This window comes from Aplysia californica, unplaced genomic scaffold (genome assembly GCF_000002075.1).
Source record: "Aplysia californica isolate F4 #8 unplaced genomic scaffold, AplCal3.0 scaffold00514, whole genome shotgun sequence".
NCBI lineage: Eukaryota > Metazoa > Mollusca > Gastropoda > Aplysiida > Aplysiidae > Aplysia > Aplysia californica.
The window spans coordinates 215,513-228,034 of NW_004797784.1; the positions used below are offsets into that span (position 1 = coordinate 215,513).

Genomic DNA, 12,522 nt, shown 5'->3' on the forward strand with positions numbered 1-12,522 from the left:
GGGGTGGAATGAACAAAATCGCCTTCGTGAGAGTGAGAATCACCGGATGGCTTGGTTCAGATGACTAAATCGCTTAAGTGCTGGAACGTCTTACCCTTATTTCCGTTATGCTGTTATTTAAGCAGACATCCCCATGCAGGACAAAGCACTTTCTCACAGGATCAATGCCGCCAGACAATTCTTGGAAAACAAAATCATGACAACGTTAGTGTGGTCACTACATACCAGTAGATTAAAGCCCCAATAGGAACCCTATAGTTATGTGAAGCCTCATGACATAGTAATATTAGTAGCTGAAGAAAAGTGACTTTGCTCCCAATTCAGACCCTTTGTTTGCAAGTCTCTGTGACATCTGGGCTGAAATGACAGATAACAATATCTAAAATGTAATAGAGTTCACGCCCAAAGGGTTCGTGCTCTAGACAAAACCAATGGCTCCTAAACAAACAAGTAGTGAGCACGTTTATTTGTTAAGTTCAAGTTTTGCGTGGCATTTGTGACTGTTCTGCTTTCCGATCCGTTTAAAACTATCGTGCTTTATTTGTGGTTTATTGTAGAGACAACATTCTCAATTCATTTGGCATGGAATGTGTAATATACGAACGCAATGAAATCAATGTTCGTCAATTCAAGATATTTGCAATTTAAGGAGATGGGGTCGCCTGGTTTTAGAAGTAAAATTAGAGAGAAAATGGCCGCCAAAGTCTGGTGACTTCTATAGCTTAAGAGTCCTTGGAAACTTTAAATTTACATTTTTTGTGTGTTCCACGTTTTTCCATAACTATGACTGGTGACTTGAAAAAAACCCAACCCCCCCCAAACAAAAACCCGAGATTCAAAGATTGCAGCGACAGTTGAAAATATGAATTGAAAACTGTCTTCACAGTCAAAATTGTGTTCAGTTTTCACAGTAAGAAAAACCCGAGTACATCCGGTTTTCGAAGTGAAAAATAATATCCTGTTTTCATAAGAGAAATTATGTCGTGTTTTCAAAGCAAAATTCGTGTCCTGGACATTGACAAAAGCGCTGCATGCATAATGTAAACGGCGCGTCCCATAACCAGCGTTATCTTGCATCCGCCTTCCCAAGCCACCTTGCGTCACGCTTTGGCTCTCTCTGGTCCATACAACACAGATCGCTTTGCTTTCAACCACACAGCTGAACATTTCTCTGTGACTTCTCACGATGAACAGATTCATTCTCTCCGCGGTAGTGTTAATAGCCTTGGTGAGTACATATTATTTCCATTGTTGTTGTTGTTGTAGTTGTTGTTGTAGTTGTTGTTGTAGTTGTTGTTGTAGTTGTTGTTGTAGTTGTTGTTGTAGTTGTTGTTGTTGTTGTTATCGATCCAGCTACAGTTGAGCTCTCGCCCTTCTGTCCAGTACCAAGTAGTGAAAAGTGCAGGTTTGCTGCAGTTGCTGTAATGGCGTATTCTAATAATAGTGCGGTAGCCTAATAAATTCATGGCGCAACTTAAGGCCCGGTTACACATAACGATAAACTGTACAAAGAAATCAAACGCTGCTTGATATTTTCCGTGAGATCACGGTCACACTTATTGATGGAGACGCGCTTTGACGTAGATTCCCTTTGAAATTTGCCGCCTCGCAGAACTAAACGCAGGACTCAAAATTTTAAAAATAATTATCGTAGGTAAAAACTGATTTCATTTTCGGAAATAGCGTCTCAAAATAAGCAAAGATGCCCGCGCGGAACCTGATTTGGTGCGTTATTATATACATGTATATATATTAGCAATTTTATTATTTAGTTGATCGTCAAGGGTGAAGCTTTGCATCAAGGTCATCGATGCGTTGCACATCTGCAGTCAAGTCATAGCTTCCGGTTCTGCACACAACACGGTAGGCCTACCGTATGGCCACCCTTTTCTAAAGACACTGTTCTGCTAAATCAAAATGTACAGGGGAATAGTGGGGGAGGGCGGGGGGCTCTCGTGATCTAGAGGTGCAGTGTTCGCCTTTCATTCATTAGGTCCTGAGCTCGAAACCTTCACATAGAGTGCAGGCAAATTGCTGTCGTCGCAAAGAGACATGGTGGCTTTATGACGAGGAATCTCCTCGATCGAAAGAAAACTGGACGATAGATTGGAACGTGTAAACAGACTACACAGTTCGATAAAACGGACAGTTCTTTCATACGACGAATCTGATACAATTTATCGTTGCGTTTAACCGGGGCTTTATCCTCAAATATCTCAGAAGAATAAATGTCGCTCATACTTTGCACAGCAGTTGGTATCCAGTAGTCTAAGTATTTTTTTCAGATCAAATTTACACATATCAAATTAGAATACCACATAGAAAGACCAAATTACACAAAAGAAATTAAATCTAAATATACAAATGACGTCATAAAAGTCATACTATAACAATAGTAAGTAAAAAAAAAAACCCCCATTCAAATCTCAAATGTAACACCTACGAAAATCAAATGCCACATAACAATTTCAAATACAAATATACTTGGACTGAGTAAAAAAAGAGGCTAAAATCATAAGAAGTGTATCAAGGTAAAAAGTAAAAGGAGTTTTTGTTTTTTTTAGCCACAAAAAAGCCAAATGTAAGCTTTGTGGTATAACAAGGAAAAAATCACATGTAACGAAACAAATTGTTTAATGAATAAAAAAGAAACACTTTTAAACAGAAAAGAGTGGTTATCTTAAAACTGCTGATGAAATGTGAGGTCAAGATGACTTTTATTAACTTTTCATTGCATTGCAAAACGCTGCGCAATTTATGGCTTGCATTGATCTGAAGGTTGCTGCCTTATTCACAATTATAGTCATGGTTGGGTTTTATGTTCTGGGCAAGCGTTACCTTCTTTTGTTGATGAGTGTGCTGAGGGAGCATTTTGGTCTCTTGCTTCAGCGAGCCTCTGTTTCAAATTGCATTTCCAAATTAAGAAGCGTACTCGCAGATGTTAAGAAAAGTATGTAGGGGGCAAGATGTTTCTTTTCGAATCTATTAATTGATGAGTTGGCATTTAAGCTTGCTCGTGTGCTCGAGCTTTCTTGCATACAAACATATTACGTTGTAGGGATTGTTGGAACAGTTTTTTTAGAGGGATCGGTGGAAACGAAAGCTGCCATTCCCTCTTCGTGAAAGTTGTGAAAGCCCAGGCCACCCTCGGCACTGACAGCAAATTATGTCATCGTGCGGTTTGATCCCCCTCGACCCTGCACGACTCGAACAGCGCGTTGGCTAGCGTGCTCTTCCTGGGTTTGTCTTTGCCCTTATGTTGATCCCAGTCTCATCGATGAAGACAAATTCATTCCTCTAAATCGCTAACCTAGAATAAGGAAGTTCTATATATCTGCTCAGTATCTGGTTTTGAGGAATCTGACTTTTAATATTTTGAGTTTCACAATATGTAAACCTTTAAAAAAAAAATTCAACTCTTTGAATATCTTGATAACAACTCCGAGTAATCTTACAATTTTGATAGAGCAGATAAAATATTTGGTTTCTGACTCCATGGTATTGGTAACTCCAGGGGCGAAGGCTGACTTGTTTGACAGGGTAATCAAAGTGATACGGGACCAGATATGGCCTGTAGATATCACACAAGAATCTTACTCGAGGCGGCGACTCTGAGTTGTGAATGTAAACAAATCCGGAATTCATATTGTATGTTCAACCGCCAAAGTAATCGGGAAAGTATCTTATTAAATATCAGTTCCAACTAAAATTAAATTTAACTTTAGATGTGAATACTTAAACACAAAGCAAAGAAGCAGAGATGTCAGTACTAGATCTATATGTTATAGATCTACCAGTGAGTCTAACTCTTTGGTAGAACATGACAAATCATTTTTTAAATTTCACATTTGGCTGTTTTTGTTAGCCTTTCGCGGCCAGGAGCTGGTGTCATAATCGAGGTCACGATCTGATTATAGGACGGTAAAAAGTCGAGGAAAAAAACCCAAGCACAAGCAGCAGTCAAGAGATTATTAGGAGTTAGTTCCCCTCACATTTGTGAGGTAGACTCGACCAGTGTTAGTTAGCTTACATAATCATTGCTTGTGATTGATTATAACTGTGGCCCCAAAGGGGTGAACAGGGTATATGTGGCAATGGAACAGCTTTGACTGCTATGCACATGTTCCCTTCAACTCTATTGGTAGACTCTTCAAGCCTCACTTTAAGCTTACTTAATCAAAACTTGCGACTGCTTATGGAGTGGCCCCAGAGGGGTGAGGAGGCTATTTCTGTGGCCGTGAAACCGTTTTGAACGTTAGGCATACTCATTGTTGATTACGAACGTGTTTTTACATTTGATTTAAGAGGTTTACGTTTAAGGATGAATTTGACAGCGACAATGTTTCAAAATTAGGAAGGGAAGCAGTGATTATTTGATTATATAGACGCTTCGCCCCTGGTAACTTAAAACGGCCGATCGTGTCAGATTGAATTTTGTAATTCTGAGGTAGTGAAATGTTCTCCTCTATCAGCCTTGCTGCATGTTGATGTCTGGTTGCTTCAGTCCATTCTGAATTATTTCTTTCCTCGGGAACATCCTCGAGGTTTTCCATGGTGAACAATTTACCCTCTAAAACGATACTGGATATGATTGTCCCCAACTCAGTTTGGGCACATTAAAGCGCTGCTTACCATAAGTAATCTGTCTGAAGGATATTGGCTTTTTGCTATGTTCTGCTGTTTGAACGTCCTATGGTGTTATACGGGGTGCCCACTACACCTGGATCGGGCCGATCGCCCGACTCAATCGCCTGAAACTGAAAACAAACACGTTTGTTTTTGAGGCGATCGAGTCGGGTGATCGGCTCGATCGGCCGATCCCGTCCGTAGTGGGCACCCCGTATTACGTTTGGATTTGCTATTTTTACATTCAAATTTGCTACGCACAAAATTGTGCACTAAAATTCCTATTGAATTTTTCTACTTTCTATGTGGCGTGATATTTTCCAGGTGACTTTTGAACCTGCTGTGTGGCGTTTGTATTTCTTAAGTGTACATTTAATAATAATAAATAATAATAAATAGCATTTGTATAGCGCAAATCCCCGCTCAACAGCAGGCTCTATGCGCTCTACACTAATATTATTACCCCAGCAGACCATAGAACATTTAAATTTGATCTGAAAACCCTCCAACAAAAACAAACAAAAACAAAAACAAAAATAACTATATAACGAACCACCCACTAGAAAGTTTCAGTTGTATATTTGAAAGCAAGCCGTTCTGTGTTGTGTGAACATGATACAATATGGTTTGTGAAGACGGATACAAAGTATTTTCCCTCAACAACTGAGGCTAGATTTTAAAACTTTTCTTAATAAATTTATATAAAATACAATTAATCTCCGTTGCGCGGAAAATGGGATTGTTCACAGCACTTCCCGCTTCCTCACACATTTTGCATATGCATTATGCATATGGCCGACGTCACAGCTCACCAGTGAAACTTTTTAATGACAACTTGTTACGAGAAATATTCATTTTTGAATACATTTTTTCCATATGTTCTCAAAACATGTGTTCAATAAGCATTATGTTCAGGTGAGAAAAAAAACCCCGGACTTCTTTTTAAAAGCAATATAGCCACCGCTGTAATACTACTACTACTACTACTACTACTACTACTACTACTACTACTACTACTACTAATAATAATAATAATAATAATAATAAATGATATTTATATAGCGCTCAACCCCGATTAAAGTAGACAGGCTCAGAGCGCTTAATTTCTTTTTGTTGTATAATTTTTGAAAATGTCCAGAAATTAAAACAGTCAAAAAACACCACAAAATAGTATGAGCACACGAAGAATGCTGCCTGTTTGCGCGGTCATCTGTAGAAACCACTAACCTTCGGCACTTATATTACCTTTTTGCGATGCAAGTGCCGCAAAATTCGTATTAATACCGGGTGCTATTGGGGATGGGATCGGGTCGGATCGGGTTGATCGGCCGACTCGTTGCCTGAAAACAAACGCGTTTGTTCTTGAGGCAACGAGTCGGGCGCGATCGACTTGTGCCACGATAGCCGCTTGGCGCCCTCAATCTGGCTAGCAAACCGACCCGACCCAACCCGACCCCCCGATGGGTACCCCGTAAAAACTAACATTACTTAAGAGGAGACTAACAATGTGATAGTCGCAATGAAAAGTTGGTCAGAGTTAAAGAACGGGGGTCTTGGAACAGAAGTTGGAGTAACTGAAATCGCTGTTCCTAAACATAATCCTAGATCTAGTCGTAGACATACAATACGTTATTAATACAGTCGAATCTGCTGTAACGGCCACCTGTCCAAGACAATCATCTGTACGAGCGACCACTTTCTACGTCTCCTTTTGCGTTTTTAAAAAATAGATTACAATGACACCGTCCAAGACGTCTGCCTGTCTAAAACAACCTCTTTTCTCCTCGACAATGGATGGCTGTGTTGGACATTTGGACTGTATACAGTCCTTATACCTAAACTAAAAGTGTTTGTAACGCATTCATGGCTGCCAAAAATACACTATCGCCTTCACACAGTCATGGAAGCCAAATACACAATCGTTGACACTCACTCATTGTAGCCAAACACACTATGTATCAAATAGAATGTTCGGGCTTTGGAGAGACCCGAAGGAAGTATTTTAAATGCAAAAAAATTGCTAGCTCTGTTCTCCGTCATAGATCCCAACTGAAGTCTCAATTTTGTAAAGTCCATTGGCCTTTACAGTAAATTGTAAATACTGTAATTTTGATTTTAAGTTGATTGTCATTTTTTAATTGTTCTTTTACCCCAAATTTTTAACATTTTAAATCTGATCATTGACCTAAGCCAAGGCATGCTGTGAACTGTTGTGAATGCAACCAACTTGTGTTTCGCGCGCTCAGATAACCTTATGCAGTAGCGAGCGCCGTAAAACTGTTACTAAACTAAAAATACACAGTCATGGTAGCCAAACACCCTATCGCTGTCACACAGTCATGGTAGCCAGACACACAATCGTTGGTACACACTCATGGTAGCCATACGCACAAAAGCAGGAACACAGCCATGGTAGCCAAACACTATCTGGAACATTATTCACAACGCCCTTGGATTTTTCAGCCCAACGAGAAGACGCCCGGCACGAGAAGATGACAGCTGTTTATCTATATCTATGTCTTCCTTCTGACTATCTCTTCTGTCTATCTGTCTCTTCTCGTTATCTATCTCATCTCTCTAACTTTTCTCTCTCTCTTTCTCTCCCCCTCTCTCTCCCCCCCTCTCTCTCTATCTCCCCTCCCCCTGCTCCTCCTGCTCCTCCTGCTCCTCCTCCTTTCTCTTTCATCTCTCTCTGTCTTTTTTATCCCTCTGACCATATCTATTCTCTGCCTATCTCTCTCTCATCTATCTGTCTATCTTTCCTCTCTGTCTCCGACTCACACAGGTCTGCTTAGAAAATTTTTGAGTTTGCCGCAGACAAGTCCATTGTCCTACAGTCAAGTGGAGACTGTCAGATCTGCTCTCTGGCAGGTTTATTTTCTCGTATGCCGTTGCAATGTGATTGTGCTGATGTAATTTAAATAAGAAGTTAACTCAGTTTGGGCACCTGCTGCTCGGGCTGAATAATGTGTTTGAAGGATGTTTGCCTTTGCTGTTGCAATGTAGCCAGTGGCATTGGGTGGACCAAAACTTGGGTGGGGCTTCGGTTGCTTCCACTTTTTAAAAAAATCACCAAATAGCAAGCAATAAGACCTAAACAGTACTGATATTACCATAGTCACAGTGAGCCACGGCATTTTGAGAACCATTCAAACGAGAAGAGTTGTTTTTGTCTTCCATCTCTCTGTTCCATGTCAGAATCTTTTTGATGAAAAGGTTGCCTTAAAAGTGGAATCGACGTGATTTATAACTGTTAAATCTCAGCGACACAAACACAAAATTGAAGACACCGCACTTCAAATACATTTCGTCTGTGAGATGGATTAGATCGTGTAGCCCCGGGTAGTAGAACGCACCTAACAAAGGTCCTATGAGCGCGTAGGTATTTATGTCACTGGGGGAAGTATGTCTTAAACTTTCACCCCATTCTCAGGGCTAGGAGAACGTGAGCCCTCAGTACCATGGTTCCAATCTTCTACCTTTTTACAAGAAGAGTTTCATTATAATGGAAGGGGCGTGGGATGGGCACATCCTTTGCTGAGCCCTAAAGACATTTGATTGGCTGGTAGGTCACGCTGTGTTCATTGCGGGCGATCATAATGGTTTCAACTGTTTATTTTGTTATTTTAAGAAACTTTCATTTACTTTGGGATAGATTGTTGTGGGGGGGGGGGGGGGGGGGCTCAAGCCCGTGAGCCCTTCACTACCCACCTCCACTGAGTGTAGCGTTTGAGCGTCCCATTGTATTACATTTTGATTTGCTATTTTTACTTTTAAAACTTTCTAGACGCAATAGTACATGTATACTGAAATATCCTATTGGATATTTGAACTTTCTTTTTCGCGTGAAACTTTCTTTGTGAGGTTTGATCTTCCTAGGTGGCATTAAAATTTGCATTTCTCATGTGTATATTTGATCTTTACCCCCCCCCCCCCAAACCCTATGATACCTCAGAATTTTGGGCTCAGTACATCTGAACAGCTGGCCGAAGATACGTAACTTAAAAGCCAACTTGAAAAGGTTAGGGATGTGTTTGGGTTATGGTCAGGGGTTGGACATAGATTTTGGGTTACCCGAAAAATGGGAGAGACAGACGGAGATACCACTCTGACAACCCCTCCCTTCTCCTTTCCACAAAACTTAATTCTCCTTCAACTATATCGAGGAAGAAAAAACATCGTCTGTGGTGTAGTGGTAAAGTGCTTTGCCGTCTTACGGAGGAGACCTGAGGTCGAATCCAAAGTGGGGAGAATTTTTATTCAGTATCTCGGTCATTACTGTTGGGATGTTGTATCACTCTCAGCCCGGGTTGGCCCTGACAGGCAGGATCGAAGCCCGCCTCCTTAATAATCTTAATGGTGATGATTGGGGATTTTTTTTGGGGGGGGGGGGATAACACTGATATGACGGAATGTCATCTCTTTTCTAAGGTGGGTGATTGGTTGGCAGGTGCTCAGGTGTGGTTTGCTCCTTTTTTTCCTATCAAACATCTATCGTCCTTATCCATCGTCCTTTTCTTGGCGGCGTCAGCAGCCTTGTGGTTAGGCTACCGGACCCGTAATCGTGAGACTGCAGGTTCGGGGTTTCGAGCCTCACGAATTTTCCATTCTGCTCAGTCCTTTTTTGGATGGATGTTCAACTCGTCGGTCCCGCCTCTTAAATCTTAAAAAACATAAGGGTGTTGATAGGGGTGCTAATTAGTGCTAAACCTATACCATTTCGTGATTCCTCCTTTTTTTATGTTACACTTTAGTACACTCTTTGGTACTTACATGACCGTTTTATGTTGCAAGTGCCGTAAAACTCTAACAAAAACAGAATCTCTTTTCCAAAGGCTGCGCTGATCTGTGGTGGCCATGCAGGGAAACACTGCACGGACAGCAGTCAGTGTGAGGACGACGAGTGTTGCCTGGACCCCACACAAAGACGCGGGAAACGCCAGGCGGCTGGCTACTGTGCGCCCAGGGTGCTCAAAGGACAGTGTGAGTCATCGGTTATTATTTTGTGAACCGGAGACAAGGTCAGACATCCATTGTTCCTGGGGTCAAGCTCAGATATCCGTTGCTCATGCGTGAGCTAGGGTCAAGGTCAGACGTTCATCGTTACTTTGTGAATTAAGGTCAAGGCCAGACATTTTCTGAACGATGGATAATAAAATGTGGGGGTGGGGGGTGGAGGTGAGTGGCTCTTTCAAATCGGAACTCGTTATATGTTGTGACGTCAGTATTTGTTCAGGTTATGTGTTGTGACGTCAGTATTTGAACAGAGTAAGTATGTTGTAATCAACCCTCCCAGCCTGTCTTCCCACGATAACTTAAAAAAAGATTGAATTACGCCCGAGACAGCAACTAGAAAACAATAGATGATGCCTTATCGACTCATGGCAGTTACTTCCACACTCACAATCTTATCCTCCTCCTTCATCATCATCATCATCATCATCATCATCATCATCATCATCATCATCAGCAGCAGCAGCAGCATCAGCAGCATTACTTACGCAGCAGCAGCAGCAGCAGCAGCAGCAGCACCACCACCACCACCACCACCACCACCAGCAATATCAATGAAACAAACATAACTGAAACAACAACGACAAAAACAATTATGCAAATTTCACATAGCACCACCAACACAATATTTAAATACACTACCTTGCTGTCTTTCTCTCACCCAATTCTCTTTCTCCCTCCTCCCCGTTCCCCATATCCTCCCAATTACCTTCCAACTCACCTTCCCTCTCCACCTCCCATTCATCTCCCCTTCCCCTTCCCCTTTCTTCTCCTCTCCACCCTATATCCTCCCTTCCCCAATCCTCCGCACCTCCCACTCACCTCTCGTCCCCACCCTATATCCCCCTCCTAACGTCCCCTCCCCTCCTCCCCTCCTCCCCTCCTCTTCCATCCACCTACCAGCATGCTTTATAAACGCCGCTAACAGCGGGCCTGTCTACCTCGACGCCTGCCCGTGTGTAAGTGGACTCACATGTCAAGGGAACGGTGTGATCTCTGTGCCCCAGGGAGAGATGGGTGAGTCAGGAACGACTTTTGTTTTTGTTTTAGGAAGAGTTTTACGGCATTTCAACACAATTAAGTCATGAGAATAAGTGCCGAGGATCAGAGGTGTTACAAGAAAGTAACAAACTTTTTAAAAAGGAGGGGAGATAAGGACGATACATTTTAATGTTCGATAGAAAAGAAGGAGCTAACGACACTAGAGTACGAGTAAACCGCACAAGAGCACCCACCAACCACCCACCAGTCAAGGACGAAAGAAGAAGGAATAAATGGAGAAAAGAAAGGAAGAAATAGAATTATTGATGGGCTGTGGAGAGAATGCAAACCTCAGACAGGTGAATTTTACTGCAGAGAAAAAAAACAAAACAAACAAAACTTACTATTTAAATCAGTCTGGAAGAAACACATTGTGCCATTTACTAACGATAACGAATCCGACCCCCTGTAAACCGTATTGTGTTTTTGCAGTGGGTGGGAGGGTGGGGGCGGGTTTGATTGAGAGCATGACTGTTTGTGCATGTGAAATGTGAGTATCCCCCCCCCCCTTTTTTTTCTCTATGTGTCTGTGAGTATGTCTGTCTGTCTGTCTGTCTGTCTGTCTGTCTGTCTGTTTCGTTCTCACTCTCTTTCTCTCCCCCACCCCTATCACTCTCTCTGTCTCTCTTTTTCTCTTGCCATCGATCCGAAACAATTATTATTGTTTATTTTTTCAGAATACGATTTTTGAATTAGCGGCCAGGGTCTTAACGAGTAGACCCCTCAAAATATTAAACAAACATGTGTTTTCAATTTAATGTTGTTGTTTTTTTCACCTGTGTCTGTACAACGATGTTTCATGCTTTGTTTTTCTGTGAATATATCCCAGTGAGCTGATCGTGAACTTTCAAGCTTGGTATTTTCTAGATGCCCCATTCTCCACACCCTTTGTCTCTCTTTTATTTTTTAAATTATATTATTTTCTCGAGAACTTGTCACAAGGGGAAGTAAGCAAAACTGTATTACCTCCCTTTCGATAAATATATTTGAAATATCTCAGAACGCTATAAATTATATGTATGTGAGATGTTTCCATAATAACTCTGAGATTGTCAAGTATAAAAAAGGCGCAAAGATGATATTATTATGTTGCTGAAAGTTGTAAACTATGATTGAAAAAATAAACAAAGAACAACGACAACAACACCACCACCCTCAACAATGCAAACAACAACAACAACAACAACAACAACAACAACAACAACAACAACAACAACAACAACAACAACAACAGGGAACTATTTCGTCAAATGTCTGGTACCACATCCCTGAGAGGCTTCTTTCACTTATTCTGTTCCCAGGAACATGTGGCTGATCCGTACACCCAGACGGAGTCTCTTCACTGGAGAACGCAGCACAGCACGTAGACAGGACGCACACCTTAGCCGGTTCATAACCTGAAACGGACGTAACCTTCAGCTTCAATTGTATTTCACCTTAACCGGCTCATAACCGTAGCCAATTATTGACCTTAACTGACTCTTCACCTTAGCCAGCTCAAAACCCTAACCGGCTCATAAGCTTAGCCGGCTCATAACTTTAACCGGTTCACAATCTATTTCTGCTTCAATACTGCCAATAAACAGATAATAAAATGTCACACGGAAATACCATATTTCTGTTGTCTGTTCTTTTGATTTGCACAATATTATATTCCTAGGGCAAGGTTGAAAGCTTGTACCAAACAAAACCAAAGATTCTAGATGCATTGAGGGCCAAAACAAGAAACTCACCATTACACGCTCAAAAAACATTTTTATTAGGTGTAATTTCTGACATATTCGTTTAAGCTTGATTTATTTCTGACATGTGAACTCGAGGTTTACGGTGGGTCAAATGAGT

At 41.4% G+C, this 12,522-nt stretch overlaps 1 protein-coding gene across 1 annotated transcript; it reads left to right on the forward strand.

Annotated features, from left to right (window-relative positions):
• Positions 1 to 1,079: 1,079 nt before the first annotated feature.
• On the forward strand, positions 1,080 to 12,293 carry LOC101852951 (venom protein 164). Its single transcript, XM_005106111.3, has 4 exons — positions 1,080 to 1,228; positions 9,462 to 9,609; positions 10,543 to 10,656; positions 11,982 to 12,293. Exons 1-4 carry the CDS (start codon positions 1,187 to 1,189, stop codon positions 11,993 to 11,995), a joined length of 318 nt encoding a protein of 105 aa, XP_005106168.1. The 5' UTR covers positions 1,080 to 1,186; the 3' UTR covers positions 11,996 to 12,293.
• The last annotated feature ends 229 nt before the right edge of the window (positions 12,294 to 12,522 follow it).

What these genes read in the sequence shown, in the direction of transcription:
- LOC101852951 (XM_005106111.3), top strand. Translation starts at nt 1,187, where the DNA reads ATGAACAGATTCATTCTCTCCGCGGTAGTGTTAATAGCCTTG. An exon ending in CGGTAGTGTTAATAGCCTTG is followed by an intron (nt 1,229 to 9,461) that starts GTGAGTACATAT and finishes TCTTTTCCAAAG; the next exon opens with GCTGCGCTGATCTGTGGTGG. An exon ending in CAGGGTGCTCAAAGGACAGT is followed by an intron (nt 9,610 to 10,542) that starts GTGAGTCATCGG and finishes TCCACCTACCAG; the next exon opens with CATGCTTTATAAACGCCGCT.